The 24584-nt window shown below is 35.8% G+C and overlaps 1 protein-coding gene across 11 annotated transcripts in view; it reads right to left on the minus strand.

The window, feature by feature from the left end:
- The window catches only part of LOC106060266 (uncharacterized), a 45102-nt gene that overhangs the window by 5823 nt on the left and 14695 nt on the right, over positions 1-24584 (minus strand). For 8 of the 11 annotated variants that reach the window (XM_056023380.1, XM_056023373.1, XM_056023376.1 and 5 more), the window contains 13 exons: positions 10828-10886; positions 10517-10666; positions 9325-9458; positions 8894-9024; positions 8212-8451; positions 7208-7479; positions 6961-7068; positions 6659-6751; positions 6318-6460; positions 6047-6157; positions 5229-5478; positions 4185-4453; positions 1810-3366 (listed from right to left, as the gene is read on the minus strand). In XM_056023380.1, the coding sequence (XP_055879355.1) occupies positions 1810-3366; positions 4185-4453; positions 5229-5478; positions 6047-6157; positions 6318-6460; positions 6659-6751; positions 6961-7068; positions 7208-7479; positions 8212-8451; positions 8894-9024; positions 9325-9458; positions 10517-10666; positions 10828-10845 (3476 nt within the window). In that variant the 5' untranslated portion in view covers positions 10846-10886. Of the gene's footprint in view, positions 1-1809; positions 3367-4184; positions 4454-5228; positions 5479-6046; positions 6158-6317; positions 6461-6658; positions 6752-6960; positions 7069-7207; positions 7480-8211; positions 8452-8893; positions 9025-9324; positions 9459-10516; positions 10667-10827; positions 10887-15223; positions 15370-24584 lie in introns of those variants that run through there. The other 3 variants (XM_056023381.1, XM_056023379.1, XM_056023382.1) reach the window with 3 other exon arrangements.

Below are 24584 nucleotides of genomic sequence, written 5' to 3' on the forward strand. Positions count from 1 at the left end.
AATAAGAATATTATGCAAAAAATAAAATACAAACACAGTAAACAAAAAATGTCTTGAATTCAATTTACATATTTTAATAAATTTGGAAGAAACTTAATGGGATTCAATTTTGAAAGTACTCTTCTTAAATGTCATTTATATTTCCAACTTATATCAGATCTTGTTAAATTTGTGTTCTATATATTGATTACATTTTAAAGGATTAACAGGCAAAAAATGTTTATAAAGAAAATAATTAAATAATAATTAAAATGTTAGATGTGCACTCAGTAGCAAGAATATAAAAGGGTTAATTTTTAAATATCATTTTAATTCTTAATTTTAATCTTAATTCAAAATTATTTTCTGAATTTTTTTCCAAATCAAAAGTCCATTCCTTCACAACATATGCCACCATAGTTAGTTTATAACAGTTTTGATAGAATAGCTTATATAGGTTATATCTACAACTTTCAAATGATGTCTTGTTTGTTTGACATGTTTCAAACATTCCTTTATATTACTACATCCTAGCTCAAACCTCCAGCAGGGATGGAGGCAGGCAGAGTTCAAACCCAGAAACATTGAAACCACAGTCCAGACCCTTTACCACATGACCAGGCAGCCACCCGGACTTAAAAGTAAATGGCTAGTTGATTCAACGTGTTCACTTATTACCTGCAAGATTTCTTTTTATAATAAGTGACAGTATTGTCATGAAAAAATGGCCAACAACTTAACTCTTTCTCTCTATAATTATTTACCACATTCTGATGGAATCAACGTTTGTATCATCGGTTAGGAGAGAAAGAGTTAAGGCAAAATATTTTAAAGCAAGAATTTGTTTGATTATGTAACTGTTATTCAAAATACATTCAAAGTAAGTAGTCAATATTCAAAATGCATTCAAAGTAAGTAGTTGATGCAGATAAGCCAAGCCAGGTGCATTTTTTCTAAATTCCTTTTGAACATGATAGCAATAAAAAAAATTTAGTCAGCATGCAGATCTGATTAGTTTGTGATGAGAGTGATTGTCTTAGTATTGAAACACAAAATGCACATTGTATTACCTGCAAGCCAGAGAATAGTTACAGTTTACTTTAAGAGAAAGCAAATACAAAAAATCATGATGCATTTCTAATCTTGCTGCCAAATACAATTTTCTTACAATTCTTTTTTTTTTTTAAGTAATGTTTGAAAATAATGAAATAATAACTCATGAGTATTCATAAGCTTGAAATAAACTTTAGATGTTGAAAAATATAATGTGAACAATACAATTTAAATATTTCAGCTTATACAAGTACTAACATTAGAGGTTATAATGTCAGTTTCATGCAATTACCTCTTTCAGCTGTTTCGTTGAATAAAAAATATATTAATAATGAGTGTATTATACAGAGTATTTAGTTTTGTTGTTGACATTTCATTTTAAATATAGAATTAAAGTATTCCGAACAAAAATAAATTCTTACAAATGCACACCAAGCAGGGATGAGCAATCAAAAGAAGCATTCCGAAATGTTACTAATATTTTAGTTGGTTCTTACATAGAATTAACCATTAATTTCTAACAATGAAAGCTTACTATTACAAGTGTTTATTGAAACAAATATTCAGATTTCTTTCCCCATATTAAAAGGTTTTGAGTAACAGGAAGGTAATTTTTTTAGTTTTGTTTCGTTGGTGAACTAAAATAAAATTGATTTACCTTTTTTTTTTTTAATAACTCAATTTTACATTCCTGCACTTTTACAAACAACAACAAACATTTTTTTTAATGATTTGAATTTAAACAAATCCTATAAATCTAAAAATATGTTGACTTACTTTTTTTTGGAAAAAAGATTTTTAATGGAAGCTTTGAAATGCATTTTTTTTCTAGAAGCCACAGGATCATCAATGGTTCTAGACATATCATGTGTCAGGGATAGCCTGCCTCCATCTTTGGCTCTCATTCTGTCTTCTTTCTTTCTAACATCATCTACAGAATCAGTTCGATTGATAACTGTGTGAGACTCAGTCTGAAAGTTGGAATCTTTGTGAGAAAGGGTTGCTGGGAAACCATCATCTTTTCCTGAGGATGTAGACTCTGAGGCTGCTGGGTTAAAGCTATTCCTAGACGTTGCTAGAAATGGATTTGTTGGTCTCACTACAGGCTGAATATTGGCAGTAAAAAATGAAACACTGCTTTGAGTAAATGGATCAAGTGGAGAAGTATAGGACTGATGTGTAGGAGCAGCTGTATCGTTTGAGTTGCTCTTATGGTATTCCAGAGTCAAGACTGGGGAATTTTCAACACTGGCCATAGTTGTTCTGCCTTCAGTGTCATTTGTACTACAGTTCACAGACAGAGTATGACCATTTGGTGCAACCTCAGCCTTCTGAGTTTTAAAATCCGTTTGTTTAGCTAGTCCAACATAATTTGTCTCTACAGAGCCATTAGTGAATGTTGATTCTAAACCTACATTCCTTGAAAATCTTGGTGGAGGCTGAGGGTGTACACTTTTGGTTTCTGTAGATGAACCTGGCTGTTTTATGCTTTCTGGGTTTGTACTTTTGTTTGTTTCAGTTACCCCCCTTAACCTAAGTGAGTGTTTGTTGTGAGGATCACTAGTAGATGTATGGGCCAGTGATAGCAAAAACTGTTTGTTTTTTTCTGATAGCTGCTTGTCCTCTGATTGCTTCTCTTCTCCTTTGTCTAGACCATTTTGTAGGCCAGAGTGTGCATCATTATTGTCTTCAGTGGACAGAACAGAGTTGACATCCACAGGCAATGTGGTTCTCCTGTCATCCAACTGGGACTTTAATCTAGATTCTTTAAAAGGATTGGGTGAGGAGTTTCCATTATTGTTCATTTGACTGGCTGACACATTTGGCACAATTGTGGACATTACTGCACCGTTAGTCACTGTCCTGACACCTGACCTGTCTAGTACTGAAGAGGTCAAGTAATCTCTAAATGGATTACCAGGAGGATGAGACTTTGGACTGACCTCTTCTCTACTGAACTGTAAATCAGAAGGAAGTTTTTCATTCTGTTGACCAACAGGATGTATTCTGACCTGGCCAGGATAAAGTTTTTTAGCCAAACTGGCAGTAACTTCAGCTGCACTGAATTCAACTGAGTTTTTGTGGTCAAGATTTTGTGCCAAGGGCTGAGATTCCTGCACAATATTGGTGTGATTAAACTCAGTTTCAGGGCTTTCATTAGAACAATGGCTACTGCTGGGTGGATGTGAGCCAGTAGTTACTAACGAATGAGTATCGCTGGTCCGGGTGTCATCTTCATCATCATCATCATCATCATCCTCTTTCATTTTCGGATAAGCTAAAGGTGATATGTTGCTAGATGATGTCTCTGGCCAAAAGGATTTACTTCCAGCCCTAAGAGTGTGAAGAAATTAATTTGTAAGTTTTAAAATAATTATCTTCCCTGGTGAAGAAGGTTTTTTAAAAATTAATTTTAAAAAAAACTTGATGGAAAAATTAAATTTAAAGTATAAAATTGATAAAAATCAAATAAATGTTATACATTTTTTAAATATCCTATTCTAAATATTAACTGATGAACATTGTGTCATGATTTTTAAAATATTTGTTCTCAAAATTTAAATTTGCATAATGATAGATAAAATGGTTTGAAAGATCAGAAAATTTTAAAGTTTTCCTGTAGCAATATGAATTATCTTAACATTAAATCTGAAACTGTTAACAATATATACTTGGTCATTTTTTTCCTTTTTGACTGTGAGCATGACAGTAATTCTGAACTATTTGATTTTTTAAAGCTACAACTTTCTACACTACAAGTTAACAACTTCAAAACTATCTAAGAATATTGTATTCACATTATAGGAATCAGCTTGTTGCATTAAGGTTAAAATTACTTTATGCCTTAGATCTAATCCTTTGTGTTTTGAGTTTAAAAAATTTGATGAATTTACACATTGATTTTAAGAAAGAATACTTTTTTAAGCACATATGTTAAAAAAGCTTGGGCATATTTGTTAATTGTATTAAGCTTCAGAACAATTTGTTATTATATTTGTTATCTTTTTTTCTAAGTCCAATGTCAAAGCAAAAGACAAAGTATGTGATTGGTTACAGTTAAAATAACACTGCAAAATAGTTTTTTTCCACAAACTTAACATAACAGAATAACTTGTATTATTTATTAACCAACTGAAGGAGACTTGACTTACAAAGGCTGGGATCTCCTCAAGTGTTTTCTGCTTATGATAGTGGGCCTGTGTTGGCCATCGATGACGGGCATACCCATGGGTCCCATAGCTGAGTGTGGTCTGGGCAGTGGACCAGGATACAGCCTCTTAGTGAGATGGTTGTAGTGATACTGTTGTGGACCATGGCCAATGAAATCAATAGCAGATGATGGACGTGCTCTAGGAGACTGTGATGCCAGAATGTAATCCTGAGAGTGGGCTCGGCCAGGAGATTTTTGAACTTTCTTAATCTATCCATAAAATATAAACTAATTATTCTTAATAGTTCAGTCCTATTTGAAGGTAGGAAATCAATAGAATTTAACTCATATTTGTGATTGTTTTGAGAGATTATTAAAAAGTTAACCATATTTAAAGTTTGCTTGATTTCCAGCCACTAAAAACAATATGAAATTTAAATTCAAACTTTAGTAGATTAATCTTAAACTATTTCCACTACAAGCAGTTTATCTGTCAGTATCCTAGTAGACAATAACCTGAGGCCCTGATAGTATAAAGTTTTAATTCAGTTCCTTCTCTGGAATAAAAACAACTAGCTTTGATTTCTGTTTTACTGAAAACACTAACATTTAAGGTCAATGTTTGTGACTACCAATTGCTTTCACAAGATAACTTTACTTCTAATTGCCCTTATGCACTCCAGATTGTTGTCTCAATGATTCCATGTTTGAAGTCTGCCTGCTGCTTTCCCCTGCCGTCCTACAGAAGGCTTGTGCTAGGACATAAATATCTTAATTTATGAAGTAACGTCCTAAAAAGTCAATTGCCTATGTGTGATAAGACTCAACCAGCACTTTCTAATCTTTTCCTTCCCAGAAATTTTAGTTTAAATCTAAGATATTACTGTGCAATGAACAACATTTAAAAAAAAACTTTTTTAAAAAAAGGATAATACCTCTTTTATACAACTTATAGAGCAATTAATTTGCTTTTAATGAAAGTAAGATTTTTTTTTAAAGTAATTTTTTAGGCCCCACCTCCTTTGAGAAAAAAAAAAAGAATCACCTTATAGTGTCTGTATTGCCTTTCCCCAAGTCCCTCATTGACAGCAGTTGAGGGTATAGATGACTGACTTCTTGGAAAATGAGCTAAGCCAGACATTTCTTGGGGGTAGCCATTTATATTGGTCAGATCTGGTTGGCTGAGTGTATTAGTGTGACCAGACAGAGGACGCATCATGTGGTGCCTTGTATCTTCAAATTGTTGCAGTGACCTATGACTGTAGACATCATCTAACCACTCTGACTGTACATGGCTGTTCACAAAATAACATTTTAATTGGCAAAGGACGATTGCAACACAAAATATATTCTAAAAATGCTAAGGCCGGTTCAAATGTCACTTATTTCTATCTATTTCTATTTGTATAGAAGAGAGTATTTGAAAGCAAACAAAAGAGACAGTTAATAGATTTTAGTAGATATTAAGGAGATATAATTTAAAATTGACCCACAATGGCTTTATATATATCACAGCTTTTCTTCAATGCTCAGTAACCTTATACAATCTTTCTTAATCTTTAGACTCAAGAGAATGGTTTTGTTTGTACTTCCTGCTGTTATAATAAAAGAGAAGCTGTTTTTTAACTGACTTATTAGATTAAGTGTTTTGCATATATACGTATTTAACTTGAGAAATTTTGATGTGTAATGTTAGAAGTGCATAAATATTCTTTCAATGTTAGACATATCATAGATTCTGTCCTTATTTCTCAGATGCCTATACACAGATTCACTCCTTCAGCAGAAAGAAAAAAATTCTTGAAAGACATGACCTAAGCTAATTGTTTCTTACCTAAGACCTAAAAGCTAATTGTTTTTTACCTAAGAGTAGACTTGGACAAAGCTCTGGCAGAAGTAATATTGTCTTCTTCACTGGTGACCAAGTGTAAGCTGGTATCTAGTTGAGATCCTTGGAATTCATTCCCATTCAGCCTGTATAAACAGTGGAATTGTAAATTTTTTGTCATCACAGAAACAATCTTATGACTGTTGTTTTATAGTATGAAACAAACATTTGTCAAAATAAATTCACTTGCTATAACTAACATAAAGTATACTCCTAATATAATTATCAAAAGTTGTATCTTACAACCTTAAACTATTTTCTTGGGACAAAACTTGCATTGCACTGGACACATCTTTATTCAACTGATCAACAAAGGTTCTCAATCTTTGGAGTGACGTCTGAAGTAGTGGGTAGTCTAGGTGTGTTGTTGGGGTATATCTCAGTATTTGCTAATAAAAGCAATAATTATATTAGTCAAGTATTGAATAATGTACCAAGGAATTGAAATAAACATTAGGATCTCACTTGTATGTTGAATGTATAACTCAAACATAAAAAAAATATTTTAAAAAATTTCTGTAGTAACAATAATATAGCAATGATTTCTTGAATTACGAAATATTGATTTTATTGCTAGATTTAACTACCTGCAACTGTAATAAAAATCTGGGCATGTGTTGAACAGGGGACATAATCAATGCCATTAAATCTTCACTTGCACAGCTACTGTGTTTGATTGCCTGGATATGAATACAAACATAATTCATGTTGTTAATCTGGTTTACTTTGAACTAAAATAAAATGCTGAATTCAGTAAATTTTTAGAAAGTGGTTAGTTTAGATAGAGTTTTATTAAGTGAATATTTTAGAAATGAAAGAAACAAATATTAATATTTATTTTCATTATTAGATCCACTCTTGGAACTTAAAAATGTTCCTTTTTATTTACCCTCAAGAAATCCTTAAACTCAGAAGACTGTAGTAAAGCTCTCTTTAAACAGGTAATGGCAGTGGGTAAATCTTCAGCATACACTTGGTAAAAAGGTAAAATAGAATCCTGTGAAAGAACATAAAAGAAAAACCCAACTGAATTACCAAGATGGTAGTATTGTTCCTAGCTATATGAATGCTCTTTTTAAAAGTCTACATCTAAAGATGTTATGCACAACCTCTTGAAAAACATAGTCTGGACTTACAAGGCTATTTAAATCTGTAACCCTAGTGAACAGGTCAGCTATAGTGCCCATGTGTGTCCAATGCACCAAACGTTCTTGCAGGCCAGTGCAGATGTGACAGTGCTCAACATAAAGCTGTTCCATGTACTGTGGAATCAACACATCAAGTTCCTTGGCACTAAAGAAACCCCCAGATTGAAGAGGAGTCAGGTAGTTGTTGAGCAGTGACCAGAGTTTTGAACAGTAGTCTCTTTCAGAGTCTGCCAAATCTTTGACAGTTTTCTGTCTCTTACCTAAAATGACCAAAATCACATTTTTTTTTAAAGATACAGTAAAAAAAAAACAATTCTTATGTTCTTCTAAAAGAAAGTTATGTAAGTTCTCACAAACTTTTCAGGACGATGTATGAACAGTTTTAGAAACTTTTTTCATGACTAGTTCATGAATAGTTCAAGTTCCATGTCTTTCTTTGTAATAATCACACCTATTTGCATTAGCATAGGTTATACAAACATTTTATTTAACTGTTATATTATTTTATTGTTCTATATTTCTCTGTTCTAATTATAAGTTTCATTCACTTTTATGGCTTTTCTTTTCTTAGTTTGATTATAGATGTGCCAAATAGCTTTTAAATAAAAAAAAAAGACAGACTCAGTTCTAGCTGCAAAAAATTGTGGCAGGTTTTATTTTAGAAGTAATTTAGAAAAAACAAAAAAAAGCAACAATGATCTAATTTTTTCTATACTGACTGCAGTATGTAACTTCAATCTACTTTTATCTCTTTATAGTCTGTTGTTTTTATTAATATGTTTCTGTCATTTTTTTCATAAATGAAGATTATTATGACCTGACCCAAACCTGCTGCATGATGGCAGTGGATGATGGCGGATAAAATTCAAAACTTGGGACTATTGAGGTGACCATCTAAAATGCATACCACACACTTTTTAAAGTATGAATGAACACTCTAATCCCTTTTAACTGAACAAGAAAATAAATATCCAAAGTCTCCCTGTATATACCTGCATTAACAACATCTCTAGTAGTGTTCTCTGGTGTTGGGACAACTGGCATACTGTGGCGTCGGTTGGCTGCTTCCTGTAATAAAAGATGTGAGAGCTTTGGTGTGTAGTGGGACACTCGTCTGTTGGTGGAACGTTCTTCCTCATCACTGGATTCCATATGGTTCAGGCGAAGACATTTTTCAGCCAGAGCTTGAGTTAGGCTTAAACTTTTACAGGCCACAGAGGTCACTTCTGAATCTGGGAATAAAGTTCATTTGAAAATATTACTGTAGACAAAAAAAGTTGTTGAAATTTTAAAGTGAATTACCGGTACCAATAATTTCTTTATTTTAAATAAAATTAAATGTTTCATTGAGCATAACAGTTCTAACAGTAAGTGTGTAGAAAAAGTGATAAAATAGAGTTGTAGGTAGGGTTTAATTTATTTACAATTTGAAAAGCCATAGCAATTAATTTTTGAAAATTAGATTGATTTTTGAGAAAAGTTGTTTGTAATGCAGATATTTAAAAAGGAACCATGAGAGAGTTTACATTTTTTGTTCAGAGATAGGTTTTATGTATGAAATATACATACACTCCCATTTACTGCTAAAATTTTGTTTCTTTTAAGAATTAAAGACAGTGACAGCATTAATCAAATGTATTTCCCCCTTTTTCTTTTTGAAAAAAAGAAACATACCATTGCTAGTTCGAGCCTCATCGGAAGTATCCAGCGTCTGCTTAGCATCCTCAACAGCTGGAAAATCTGAGATTTTGTAATTCCATTCTTCTGGTAACAGCTCTGAATCAGGTATGGGAATAACCTGGTGGCTACAGATAGATGAGTAATAATGAATAGAGGCATCAAGTGTTCTATAAATAAATTTAAATTCTATATAAGAATGCAGACTCTAATAGAAATGTCTAAATGCATAAACAAAATAAATTGATCAGTGTCTTGAGATATTCTGGAAATGAGTTAAACATTAAAAAAAAAAAAAAATGTTCATTTCTCTTCACTATTAAAAACTAAACTACTCAATTATTTTTATCCCAACTGTTTACTTACCCAGACAGAACTTATTAAAATTAATTGTCACTACTACTATTTGAATAGTCTTAAGTGCGCACCTTTCAGAGTCACTCTGAGATCTTCTGTCTAGGGAACTGCCTCTATTGGATCTGACTTCTTCCAACTGTTCCTTAATCAACTTCTGCTCGTCTTTGATGAGGTCCACATCTTTGGTCAGAACACTCAGCTGAGACTGTCAGCAGAACCATTCATTTTATTATATTATCTTAAGTACATCACACCATAACTATCATTAGCAGATACCTTATATTCAGCCAGATATGTTTTTTGTTCTGTACTAAGGCAAAACAAACAATGTAGTGTATTATGATAGTCCATCTCACACCAAGAGTTTTTGTTGTAGTCTTGGAGCAGATCATTCAAAGCAAAGAAGTAAAAACTGTTTCATACATTGATGTTAATAGAGAAAAATTCTAAGTAAAGAGATTTTACAGAAATGGTGAAACAAAAGTCCTTCTTCAATAAAATTGAAGCCCAGCTTTTAAGAGTTTTTAAAATCTAACATGCAAACCATTTGAATATTTATTTTCAGTATTTATAAGTTTATAAAATAATAAATGCAAATTTTCAGTAAAAAATTTTAATTGCTTATAATAAAGCACTTAAATTTTCAACTTGGCAAGAACCAAAAGGAGGGCCGTTGTTAATTGTAATGAAACAAAATCTTAATTCTGAAGCTTTACTCATATACAAGCCTGACACGTATTTATTATCTGGAATGCATTTATGAACTAATGCGCAATATTTGACCTAAAATATAGTCAAAAGCATGAGGATTTTTTTTTATGTATTTCTATATTAGAATTTGTATCTCTTCAGTGAATCTGATGTTTGTTGGATATTTTCCTTATTATCATGTGATATACTGGTATAAACATGTCCTCTAAAGTTTTCCATGAAATATAGATACAATATTTTAATTCTTTTTAGGTGTATTAGTTAGCTATGTCAGAGAAGTAATATTATGGTACATTATTTTCAATGTGTAATCATGGCATTGCAAAGCTGATTAACAAATCATAAAAAAAAATTAAATTTAAATAGTTATTTCAAATTTCATCACTGGATGCATTTGGATTGAATGTAGTCAATTTTTTCTCATCTTAAAATTACCTCCCTTATATTACTATTATCATTTACTTTCAGAGTCAAGAATTAGGTCAGTTTTAAAAAGAAATTTAACTGTTGGTATTTAAAGAATTCTATTGATGAACTATGTGTGTGTCTCACCTTGATTTCCTGTAAAGTCTCAGTCAGGTTCTCCAACTGCTGCTGCTGCTTCCCTCTGGCAGAATCATGTTCTTCTTTAGCCTGAATCTTACCCAGCTCCTCAACAGCAGACTGGAAGCCTTTCTTCATCTCCTGGACCATCTCTTGGAGCTACAAACAAAAACACGTTTTAGACAACTTTACACATGTGTTAATGTATTTTGTATTCTTACTTTCAGTTTGACATTGAAATATTTTGACATGATGTGTCTCAATGCATCTTAGGTAGAATAACATTGAAGGAAGAATCAAAAATATAATTTTCTGCATACCATTGCTATTTGATCCATTGCTAATCCTTCCGTCTGATTCTCCTCCACCTTCTGGGCTCCTAAAATATAAAAAAAAATTGCAAATTAATAATCTATATATATAATTCTCTTCGTCACTCAAGAGTTTGGACGAGAAGTAGAAGTAAAGGAAAGATCACTCTATTATTTCTGTGGATAGTCACCCCACGAAAAAACAAGAGGGGGGGAGAACAAGTATTCAACGGTCACTACGGATAGCTGCCTGGTAGTGCGGTTTGCGCGCTGGACTGTCGTTTGGATTTATCAAACCCTGCCCGCTCCCATCCCCCTCGTCCTTCAACTCTGAAGGAACATCCGAAACATGTAAAACATTTTTCAAACATTTTACAAACACTAAATAGCAGCGCCGGACTTAACCATTGTGACCAAGAAGTCATGGAAAGAGAACAAGTAATCTACTATGTAAATTCACCCATCACTAAATAGCAGGGCCGGACTTAACTATTGTGGGGCCCTATGCGAAACGGAATTCAAAGGGCCCAGTTTGAGTAGGGTTATGGATTATAAGTGAAAATTAAGAGTTTATATCAGAAAATACATTCGTTTTTGTATTTGTATTACGAGCCTTGCGTGTAGCAAAGTCATACAGTAGATCATAAAAATTATATTTCCTACATAGATCATGCTCAATAGCACGCATTACCAAATGTTTCCATCTATCTACGAGAATTGTTGAACTTAAGTAATTCTTCATTAGTTTGAGGCGAGAGAAGCTTCTTTCACCAGATTCTAAAATTACGGGATAATGCCGTTTTTTTTAATTGCTCGTAGGATTGGCATTTTCCATATTGAATGACACCCCAAAATGACAATTTTGTCTATATATTTCTAGAGATTTGTATGAGTTTTCTGAAGATTTTAATAATTTCCGGATATTCCCAGGACTTTTTCGTATATTTTGCAATTTCAGGAATTATACAATGGTTTAATTCAATAATTTATACACCTAGAATTAGCGCGGATCCTATGAAAGTGCGGGTCCTATGAAAGTGTGGGGCCCACTGCGGTCGCAAAAGTGCGGAGTCCACTGCGGTCACCTAAGGCCGGCCCTGCAAAATACGCCGCCGGTCGACTAGTAATTAAATAATTGTGCAAAGTTTTGACTTTATCCGAGAATGGATGTGGGAGAAATACAAACAACAAAAGAAGTACCAACTTTTTACCAAGAGTGAGTTGATAAAAGCTTTGTCAACAAAAAATAGTCACAGGAATTAAGAATACAGCTCTCACCGTTCATGAATTGTTTTCTGATGTCACTTTTAATAAAAGGGAGGATACGTTGACCTGTGACCTAACAGCGCCTAGCTGGGCTAGAGATCTTTTTGCTATGGCCTCCTTCAGTCGCGAAGTGACTATGGATCATCTCATACAAGTGAGATGAGTGCCTGGGCATTATCTATGGTCGGAACGATGTTGTCCATATAGACGTTTCCTCTCTCCACACAGCTAATGTATCCAAAGCAGGGGCGAGTGCCCATACAGTTTGGAATCAGCGGCGTCGCAGGCTCTGTCTGGGTGTAGCACTAGGTGCTGCAAACTGCCTAAGGATCGCCGAATCCCAATTTTTTCTCAGAGTTTCCCAAGTTCTCTCGCTCTTTCTCTCTCTCTTTCTCTCTCCCACTCTCTATCTCTCTCTCTCTCTCTCTCTAATCAGATAGATAGATAGATATAGATAGATAGATATAGGCAGACAGTTAAAAAAATAATTTATATATGGTTGGTACATATATGTGCTCATTTGAAACTTGGTATAGTTGCTTAGAACATGCTCAGTGCGCTATGATGCAATCACTTTTGTGGACCAGTCGAGGGGGGCTGGGGAAGGTTTCTGTTTTCCGTGCTGCCCTTTCAAAGGCGATTTTAAAAAAAAAGGAAGAGAGTTGCTCTAGTCTGAATTCGAGCTCGAGCGAATTCGAGCCTCCATAATGAGTTATAAAAATAAAAAGTTTTATGATTAGTTTAAATTAAAATAGCATTTAATATATATTGTTACGGATCTCACTATCCAGGCTCTCTGCAAACTGCACCATACACCACCAACTTAAAGAACTTGACAAGTCAGGGCTCCAAAATAACGTAAAGGTTTAATGTCCATAAATAACAGCCAATACTGTACAATTGGCAACACGTACACTGTACAAATATCTCTCCGATAACACCGTTCCGCCGTATCAAGTCTTGCACTGGCCTCTCCGTCTTGTTCCGGGCTTGCACTGGGTTCAACAGTTCGGGACTGACTTCACACACTTGGGCTCGTTGTGTCGGACTCGATCACAGACCAAGATCAAGACGCCGTTCGTCTCAACTGTACTTAACAGTACTCCGCACTGAATCGTCGTAATGCTCCGTACAGAACCACGCCGCTGAACTGTGCTGTAGTCGACCGGACTGTATTGAACCGGGCTCTGAACCCCTGCCGTGAACCTCCTTTCTGAACCTTGCTGTATTGAGCCCCTTTTCTCGACCGTCTTGACTGCGTCGCCTCCGCTCTTATATAGGGTCCCTACTGGCCTTCTAGAACCGGACAGAACGTCGCTCGACCATTCTGGGACGCTCCTGAGCTCTGTTCACGACGCCGATCCTACTCGAACTCTCTTGTTGACACTCGTCTCGGCCGATCGTCGTAACTCGTCACGGTTGACCGCTCGTCTAGCGCTGGCCTGGGGCGATTTGCGTCGGCTGACTACACACACACCACTACCCCCATCTGTGCCACCACCAGGTTTATAACAATATATATAACAAAATTAAATAAAAAAATAAATTACGGCTTTTATATAGCGCTACTTTCATGCTTATAGCATGCTCAGAGCGCTTTGGTCCAATCTCTTTTGTGGACCAGTGGGGGGAGGGGGTACCTAGGAGAAGGTGCTCAGTAAACACAATTCTGCCCGAGTCGGGTGTCGAACCTCGAGCCCCTTCATAGGTAGCCTAGCCTTCATATGTAGCCACAGCCAAGGGCGCACTTAGCTTCTCGACCACGCTTCCCTAATTGCGATTTATTGATTTAACAATTTATTGTTTCATTGATATGTTGTCATCGACAATGAATATTTGTGTCAAGTTTCAACTTAATCCGAGTTTTACCAGACAGACAGACGGGCGGAGTGACTTGAAATAAGATTAGTTCAAAAGAGGACAACTACGTCCTAAACGACCAAATACAAAAACAAAATTTAATAAAATACCCAGAAAGACACAAAGGTAAAGGCACATTACTTGTTCCATTTGCTAGGACAAATTTGTACAAATGCTCCTTCTTCCCTAGTGCTATTACAGCATGGAATGGGTTGCCTGAACCAGCCAGGAAAACAAGTGACTTGGAAGAATTTAAGTCATTGGCATGACTAGATGCATGACGCGTAGGACGTAATCATCTTTTTTTTTTTTTGAAGTAACGTCTGTATTATATAATTTAAGATAAACGTATCTTGACGTAAACTAGATCTACAACGGAAATTTTGAGTGGTTGAAATGTGCATACAGTTTGGAGACTTTTTGTCCCCCTAAGTTTGGACTTGATGTCTACAACGTGTGATAACAAGTTTCTATTCATGCCATAATGGCTAATTGATGAGACTCAAGCGTTAGGTCAATTAACTAGGTCAACATTCATTTACACTCCATCTATTAGTAATGATGCTCTACAGAAACAAAACAAGCTGCTAGTTGGGTAAGGGTGAGGTGGAGGAGAGGGAGGGTGATAAACATTTTCAAAAAGAGGATAAGTTTATAAAAGGGATGAAATGGGGTCAAAATGAGGAGTGGGGGGACGTAAAAACATAAATGTTCCTTCACTCTCTCTCTCATTTACAACAGCTCCCAGAGTTATCTAGAATATTAATTATTTAGTACGTTGATTTCAAAGTGTGATAGGGAAGTTTTGGCCTTCACTGACTGAAAATATACGGTAGAGATCACAAATATTGATTATTGCAATTTAGCAAAAAAAAAAACAACAGCAGACTTTGTGAGTCGCTTAAATGTTCCCAAAATGTTACACACATGTATAAATTCTAGTCACCTATATATCTACACAGAGAAGTGTAAAGTATTTCACAGACAATACCAATAAAAATCAGCATAACTTTAGGCTATACCTGAACTACTAGTCTATTCGAAAGATTTAGATCCTTGAATAGTAGGACTACATTACAGTTCTTCTACACTATTTGTCTCCCGTAGTGAAACAAAGAAAAGGTGTATACCACAAAACTAAAAATGTGTTTTTCTTGGCAATGAAAGATGAAGTTTCACATCTTGCCAAGAGAAAAAAAAAAGTCAAATTTAAAAGAGACATTTAAAAAAGTTATTTCTAGAAAAGTTCTCTGACAGTGGGAGATAGTGAGATGTATACCTGAGATAACATTGCACTAGCTAGACCGTCTAGATTCTGATACACATTGGCACAGCAAGGGTTAAAGCTTTTCTTCCAGTTTGAAATAGTTTTCACTGACGATAGTTTCAACTCACAGTTAAATAGATCTACAGATACTGTTTCCATTCACAGATCATACACCTTTAGATTTATATATAGGTCTGTGTTTCTAGCTCCTACTTACAGATGGCACAGATTATAAACATGTCTGTGTGTGCGCGCATGTTTTTCCCCTCACAGATCACAGAGCTATATAGATTTAAATCTCAAACCAAAAAAGACTTACTAACAACTTTTTTTTTTCGCACGGAGGCTGGGATGGGGTCGCGTTAATGAGTTAAGTCTTAGTAGTCTTTCATTGGATCAAAAATAAAGTAAAAGTTTCGTGGGATAAAAAAAAAATGCAAATTGTCTGTGGATGGATCTAGAATTATATACTTTATGCCGTTCTAATTGGAAAGTATAATAATACAGAGATGTTTTTTTTTTTAAAAATAATCGTAATTTAGCTCCGCATGTACCGAACTAAATGTTCATTTGTTAAAAGACTTTGACTCTGTGTGTCACTGTCAATCTTAAGTTTTATTAGAGAGCTTTTTATTACATTGCTAATATTAAACTCACTCCAACTGTCTGGTACGAATTTTGTGTTATGTTTTTTTTTTTATTTTATCCTCCCACTTGCCATTCTCGATTCAAGTAGAAATTTTGCACAATTATCCATAGTCTATGGCAATAGATAAATCAATTTTAAAAAATAAACTAATTAGTTCATCAATTAGTTGGAATGAATTACTTTTTGTTTTTATATAGACAAATGGAGTTTAAACATGTATTATTGAGAGATATTGCAAGGATTTTTTTTTTATTTTAAAAAATATTTTGCTTGACTCTCAATCCATGACCAGTTTAGATTTAGTATCCCTGTTGAGCTCACTCAGGCTTCGTACATAATATAATAAAATAAATACAAGTTTTTAAAATACTTTTAAAAAATTATTTTCATGCTTATACTATGCTCTGTTTTTTGTAAAAAAATATTCTGTCACAAGACAAAAGTATTTATGAATGAAGTGAAGAAATGAAGAAATACAAGGTCATATTGACACACAAAAAAGTACGCCCAGTCTACAGGCAGAGGCACGAATGTATCGACCTGACGTTTTACTTTGAACACCCACTGTCCCTCCCCGCCCCCTCCCCCAATCACTTCCTGACTCAACTGAAGCGAACACTTTCTTTAACATTTGAAACTTAATACCAGGACCTGTCACCCTGGAATCTCGCACATGAAAAGCGATCGATGGTAAATCACTAGCAATCAATAACCCCCAAAAACTTTCCCTTCAAAGTGAACGACTTCAAGAAGCAGCCAGCACATTAGCGTAATGAAAAGTTTGGCTCAAAGATAATAAACTGCCTGCAGCCATAGAAGAAAAGTTGACAGTGTTAATGTTTTGTTTTCTTATCTTCAAGTTCACTAACAACGCATTAGACATGAACACAACGCTGTATATCTGAACTTATTGAACACTATGAGACTTACTGGGCTTAAATCAATCACGATTTCACACATACCCCACAAATACCCCACACATACCCCACTATCTTATCTTTACGTTCAAAATTGGTCGGAATTTTTTTTTACATGTACCACGTGATTATTCTATTCTCCTTTCCACTTCATATTGAAGCTGAACTTTAGTAGAGCAGTAAATAATCCCCCCACTTCCAAAACAAAATCACCTAAATGAACTCCAACTAACTGCGGTGATTGCTAATACTTGGATATCAAAACTATTAACATTTATACAGTTACAAGATGTTCTCCTGCTGGCTACGTCCAATACTATTTGTCCAAATTTCCAAGTAAAAAAGTAGAAAAGTTTCTACGACCGACGGTTAACGAAGGTGCCATGTGGCAAACATGACGACAAACAGCCTTTACCCATTAGAGAAGGGTAGACTCAGAGGCGCCCTAAAAATGTTAGTCTTCACCGAGATTCAAGCCTGGGACCTCTCGGAGTTTCCATGTCCACAACAAGGCAATAGAGCTCAGTCTGTCCACAACAAGGCAATAGAGCTCAGTCTGTCCACAACAAGGCAATAGAGCTCAGTCTGTCCACAACAAGGCAATAGAGCTCAGTCTGTCCACAACAAGCAATAGAGCTCAGTCTGTCCACAACAAGGCAATAGAGCTCAGTCTGTCCACAACAAGGCAATAGAGCTCAGTCTGTCCACAACAAGGCAATAGAGCTCAGTCTGTCCACAACAAGGCAATAGAGCTCAGTCTGTCCACAACAAGCAATAGAGCTCAGTCTATTAAATGGCGATGTAGCCAACTATGTGTCAAGCTAGACAGAACTATTAAATGGCGATGTAGCCTACTATGTGTCAAGCTAGACAGAACTATTAAATGGCGATGTAGCCTACTATGTGTCAAGCTAGATAGAACTATTAAATGGCGATGTAGCCTACTATGTGTCAAGCTAGATAGAACTATCAAACAGCGGTAGAATATATAAAGTTAGACAACTAACAAACAGCGGTACTAGTTTTGTGTTTCATCCTCAAAAAGGATAATAATCATATAGCTAAGCAATTCAGTTGGAGAATCGACCGTGTCTTTTCATTCACTCCATTGTGTACTATTGCACTTAACCGAAGTACTTGCCAAAGCACGTTGGGTACCAATTAAAGTTGTAAATACGGTGAACCTATCCTTGTTTTTATTTAAATACTTACTCTTCCCCAGCCCCCCTGCTCGCTTGACATATTTCAATAAATCTCCTTGTTTACTTTTAACACAGAGTCATAGAGCGGAGAAACATTATTTACTATTGATTGGAATGTAACACGTTACATTCATTTCATTGTGAAATACTGACCAGAACATGTCTCAATGACGCAGGGCTACACTGACCAGAACATGTCTCAATGACGCAGGGCTACACTGACCAGAACATGTCTCAATGACGCAGGGCTAAACTGACCAGAACATGTCTCAATGACGCAGGGCTACACTGACCAGAACATGTCTCAATGACGCAGGGCTACACTGACCAGAACATGTCTCAATGACGCAGGGCTACACTAACCAGAACATGTCTCAATGACGCAGGGCTACACTAACCAGAACATGTCTCAATGACGCAGGGCTACACTGACCAGAATATGTCTCAATGACGCAGGGCTACACTAACCAGAACATGTCTCAATGACGCAGGGCTACACTAACCAGAACATGTCTCAATGACGCAGGGCTACACTAACCAGAACATGTCTCAATGACGCAGGGCTACACTAACCAGAAAATACCTCAAGGACGCAGGGCTACACTGACCAGAACATGTCTCAATGACGCAGGGCTACACTAACCAGAACATGTCTCAATGACGCAGGGCTACACTAACCAGAAAATACTTCAAGGACGCAGGGCTACACTGACCAGAACATGTCTCAATGACGCAGGGCTACACTAACCAGAACATGTCTCAATGACGCAGGGCTACACTAACCAGAACATGTCTCAATGACGCAGGGCTACATTAACCAGAAAATATCTCAAGGACGCAGGGCTACACTGACCAGAACATGTCTCAATGACGCAGGGCTACACTAACCAGAAAATACCTCAAGGACGCAGGGCTACACTAACCAGGAAATGTCTCAATGACGAAGGGCTACACTGTGGCTCTAGGAAATTGAGTCAAAGTAAAAAGTTCTAAAAGCTACAACCAAAAAAAAAAAAAAGAATGTCACAGTTTTGAGCATCATTAGAACAAGTGATATTGAAGTTCTTACATTTAAAAAAATGTTAAACTAGATACATATCATTATTTATATTGTTATAAACCTGGTGGTGGCACAGATGGGGGTAGTGGTGTGTGTGTAGTCAGCCGACGCAAATCGCCCCAGGCCAGCACTAGACCAGCGGTCAACCGTGACGAGCTACGACGGTCAGCCGAGACGAGTGTCAACATGAAGGTTCGAGTAGGATCGGCATCGTGAACCGTGACCTCCGTCGAAGGCGCCGCGTGAACAGATCTCAGGGGCGTCCCGAGAGTTGTAGTCACCTGACCACCCAGAAACGTCGAGCGGCGTTCTGTCCGGTTCTAGAAGGCCAGTAGGGACCCTATATAAGAGCGGAGGTGTCGCAGTCAAGACGGTTGAGAAAAGAGGCTCAATACAGCAAGGTTCACGAGAGAAGGTTCACGACAGAAGGTTCACGACAGGACTCAGAACACGGTTGACTACAGCACAGTTCAACGGTGTGGTTCTGTACAGAGCATTACGACGGTTCAGTGCGGAGTACTGTCAAGTACAGTTGAGACGACTGGCGTCTTGATCTTGGTCTGCGATCGAGTCCGACACAACGAGCCTAGTGTGTGAAGTCAGTCCTGAACTGTTGAACCCAGTGCAAGCCCGGAATGAGACGGAGAGGCCAGTGCAAGAGTTGATACGGCGGTACGGTGTTATCGGAGAGATATTTGTACAGTGTACGTGTTGCCAATTGTACAGTATTGGCTGTTATTTATTCAACTATTAAAGTGTTAGTTACTTTGGAGCCCTGAGTTGTCAAGTTCTTTACGTTGGTGGTGTAAGGTGCAGTTTGCAGAGAGCCTGGATAGTGAGATTCGTAACAATATACTAACAAGTACATCCGTACATATATATACCACATGAATAAATTATTAAGTACTGTTGTGAAAAGATTTTGGTGTGCGTGTGTATGTCATGGAGCATGAGTGTCACTCTTTAAGTTGCGTCCCTGTACAGTTCCAGTGGTTGAATGATTCAGCCTAGCGGTGGTAACGTGAGGTCAGGAATGCAGAAAAACAGTTGAGCGGCTAGGCCTAATGGTATAGGTTGTGAGGTAGAAACTAGATAGTAAATAGAGGGCTGCAGATCAATATAAAATAAAGCTATTTAAGTTTGTTACTTTGATTAGATGTTTGAGGTTCATTAACAATTAGAAAGTCATTACAAGTACCTGTATACTATACGAATAGAACTGTACATCTAAATGCTACATGAATAGATTATATATACCTATAATGGTTATACAGAAGTTCGTGAATACATCGTGAATGAAATACAGAGGGTCAGTGTTTACAATGAACATTTCTACGCCCTTGGCCACTGCCTCTTGAACAGCACATAAATACACTACATTCGTTTTAAAACAGAGCAAGAACAATGTCGATAACAAGGATTGAATTATCTAAACTGTCAGGTGACTGGTAGCCTTTAATCCTCTGTCAATTGAGTGGGACATTTGCTGCAGTAGGCCCTACTCAAGTGTTCCACTGCCTTAGAACCAGTGCAGAGACCCTTTGTAACAATTAGTGTTCTGACAGAATAATCACATTAGCGCCGTTACAGTAACCCCAGGGGTTCTGTTAGAGTAACCCCAGGCGTTCTAACATCATTATATTTGACAGGATGAGTTCTGACATGATTCGGTGCTAAAAATAAATTGCCAACAGCCCTTATTATTGACTTTGTAACTTAGCAGTTCAAACAGCTTGAAGTTAAATGGGGGAGTAATATATCAACGCAGGTGGGTTTTGTTTTTATATTTCAAAAACACTAGTACAAATACAATTTCTTTGTATTATTTAATTTTAATAACTAAACATTTATTTCATCGAGTTCCCTTAAAAACATTTTATAACGGTCAACAAGCGTAAAACAGTCACTTATTTAGGTATGTTTCTTGCAAATCATCATTAAAAAATAGTCTAAGAGAATGTATGTAGTTGTGGAGGGGGGTATAGCATTATAGTCAGTCTATATTCATTGCTGCAAAGATTTCAGTTCTTTACCGAGATTAAGCGCGACAGAACAGAAAGTCATATTAAAGAACGTCCTAATTACCCGAAAATTTCGTTCCTTGACTAACAGGCAAATTGCAGATTAAAATAGAAGCTCCTTAGAAAAAGTCATAAATGGTAAGACTTTGACTATATAAAAAAAAGTCAACAGTGGCTCAAAATACAAAAATCGTAAATTGTGACCACTTGAAGTGTGATGACGTCACTTGTACCCTGTTGGGAGCTTTGCTTTTGCCTTTTGTTGTTTTGTTTTTACGACTCAACCATTGCATGGGAGAGAACTATTTGGAAACTTGCATAAAACAATTTCTAAACATTTCTTATTTCAAAGCAACATTCCAACTGGCACGTTTTCAAGCCAATATTACTTTGGCAATCTGAAATAATTGTTCTCTCCAACTCTTTTCTCTGGTAGAGACTTAACCAGGCCAGAGGGTCATCCCCCTCAGCCCCCAGCTCTTCACAAATTATTCCACTGACCATGTTCATGCTCTGATGAAGAAGGACCATTTGATTCAGATCGGTACTATCCAAGTGTGGTGTTGTTACACAAGTGATTTTTTATTACAAAACATATATTTGAAGTTACTGTCTGTCTGTCTGAGTGGTACAAAGTTTGTACGCGTTATTTCTCCAACAACCAATCTCGGAAATTTTGCACAATTATTTCTTTTACCTGACAACACAAAATTAAAAAAAAAAAAATTAGTTAACTATTGATAATTAAATATTTTGTTTGATATCTCGAACAAGGGAAAGAAATTGTACTTGGTATGTCGGCTTGAGAAGGCTTAAGCCATGAGTTCGAATTCAGGTCGCCCCCCCCCCTTTATTTTCAAATGCTTTTAAATAGCGATTACGGTAAATTCACTCAGATATCCTTTTCTTTCTCCCCTCCCCCCCCCCCCGCAAATTTTCCAATTATTGTTGTTGATTTAGATCTATTACAAATTTTATTACGTGACTGATCCAAACTTATTGATACAATTACACTTCGTATATGTTTTGTTGTTGTTGTTGTTTTAAACTGAAGTTTATCAGCGAGATAAATTTTATTTTGTCTAGTAAAATATGTAAATATACACTAAATGTCAACTACAATAGCTTTTTAGTGATTGTCTTAACAGAGTATATATTGACTACACATAAGCAAATACAGACACAAAGCATTCCCTATTTAAATGCCTCAATTTGAAATGTTCATACTAAAGGTCATTCACAGTAATCTGTTCTTTGTTGACATTTTGATTTTGTATTTGAAAATTATTCTGTGGTTAAAAACAAAGAGTTTATTAGTACTTCCGTAGTCTGTACACCGGATACACCCCCAAAAAAAAAAAATACAAAATACTTTTCAACTAAATTCGCCTACATTGAGTGAAAGTGCATCAATTATTTTTGAATCAATCCTAACTGTAATAGACAATTGCTTTACTCTCCTGTAATAGACAATTGCTTTACTCTCCTGTAATAAACAATTGCTTTACTCTCCTGGTCTTGCGACTCTAACGCGTCTACTTTCTTGCATGTTGAGAAGAGTCCCACTCTCGCTATATGGGTGGAGAGCACCGTTGAATCGCTGCCATATCACCCATTAGCTCTATACATTTTCCATATAAAATCAAATTAATTAATTACGACTTATTGATTAACTAATTGATTAATGTAACGTCAGCGACAATAAATAACTGTACAAAATTTCAACTTGATTCGAGAATGGGAAGTGGGAGAAATATTTGTAAAACATTTTGACCAGACCGACAGACAGACAGAGTGACTTGATATAAACTTTGAAAAATAAAATAAATAAAAACTTTTTAAAATGTTGTTGTTGACAATGGATTCATAATGTTGGAGATTTTTGCACTAAAGTTCAGAAGAGTAATTTGCTCTTTGTTTACGCTTTGTTTTTGTTGTTTAAGATGCCGCTTACGTTCTCGAAATGATGAAATAGAGTCAGATAAAAATAAAAAGCAATATGAATAAATATGGTGGAGATCAAATAGAACCCAAAGTAAAACGTAAGGAAAGAAAAAGATGGAGAGATTGTGAACAGAAAGAAACTAAACATCGCCCAGGACGCCATATTGAAAGATTACTGGTGACAACTCAATACTGAAAAGTATTCTGAGTTACAAAAGGTTCGGATATTACGTAACGACTAATGGGAGGGGGTATAATTTTTTAACGATTTATTAGATGGGAGGGTCTGAGGATTTTGTTGCGGTAACAAAACAAAACAAAAACTCGAAAAAAACAGGTAGCAACAAAAAAATTAAATATATAAAAACACTACAGACAAAATATGCCTGATTTTTCAATAAAATCAAAATTTAAAGTTTCAATTACTTAAAGATTTCCAAACCAACAGGTTATGGTCAATTTTGTGTCCAAGTTTGAAAGGAAATAATGAATCACGAAACTGTCCAGAATGCAACATATATTTTGCATCAGGGACCTTGCTGAAATCACACAAACAAAACTGGCATGGCGTGTGCACAAATACTTAGCTGAGACCAAAGCGACTCATTACAAAGCAAGGAAGTTTCTGACGTCGATGAGGTAGAATAGATAGACGAAATGTGAAATGTGTGATGATCATCTTGAAAATTTAGAGAATGAGATCGAAGCGCCGAAAGACGTCGATACTTTTCCAATCAGTTCTATCGATAACATGATAACAAATATGTAATTTGGGGAAAAGCTAATTAATAAATTTTTGTAAAATTCGAATTTTCTTGTTATGTTACTCGAGGGGTGGGGATATTGAGTTTCATTGCGATTTGTTACAAGGAAATGGTGGAGCCTAAAGGGATGATTTTTTGGCGTTACGTAATAACCGAACGCTCCTTTACACGAGAAAGAACTTAGAAATATGATTTTCAGTGCTGAAGAGGGCACAAACATTATTGTATAGTTTATTAAGATACTTCATTAGTACTTCCGTATTCTGTACACCGGATACACCAAAAAGCTTGCTATTTATGACTTTGTCTCCATGAATGAAAATGTCCAACAGTCTGTATATAAAAAAAACAATGACACCAAATAGATCCATAGTCTGCTAACTGGTAACGTAATACAACTTCTGTGTAGTGTTCTTGACTCTATATAATATAGTTTCGTAGTTTTTTTATGCAGTTTTGGAACCCAAAAAAAAACTTATACATTTTATTTTTAACAGCAACTCCCTAAGAGAAAAATGTTTGTCTAAACACGGGGAGACTCCATGAACATAGATCTACAAAAGGTCTATAGTGTAAAGAAAACTTTGAATAGCGATCTACAGCGTGTGAATAGAAGTCGGTCAGGTTTTGCAATCAATGTAAGCTCTCTGCATTCTTATAAGCCTCGTCATGGAGTTATCAATATAAGAGATTATAATAGGAAGGGGAGGGGGGGAATGGCATCGATCATTTAAGACAGAGTGACAGTCGAAGGAGCAAGAATGTCAAGGACGACGTGGACGACATGTCTGGTCAAAGCTTCGTGCCTAGAAATTG

The sequence above is a fragment of the Biomphalaria glabrata genome, chromosome 3 (genome assembly GCF_947242115.1).
Source record: "Biomphalaria glabrata chromosome 3, xgBioGlab47.1, whole genome shotgun sequence".
Taxonomy (NCBI): domain Eukaryota; kingdom Metazoa; phylum Mollusca; class Gastropoda; family Planorbidae; genus Biomphalaria; species Biomphalaria glabrata.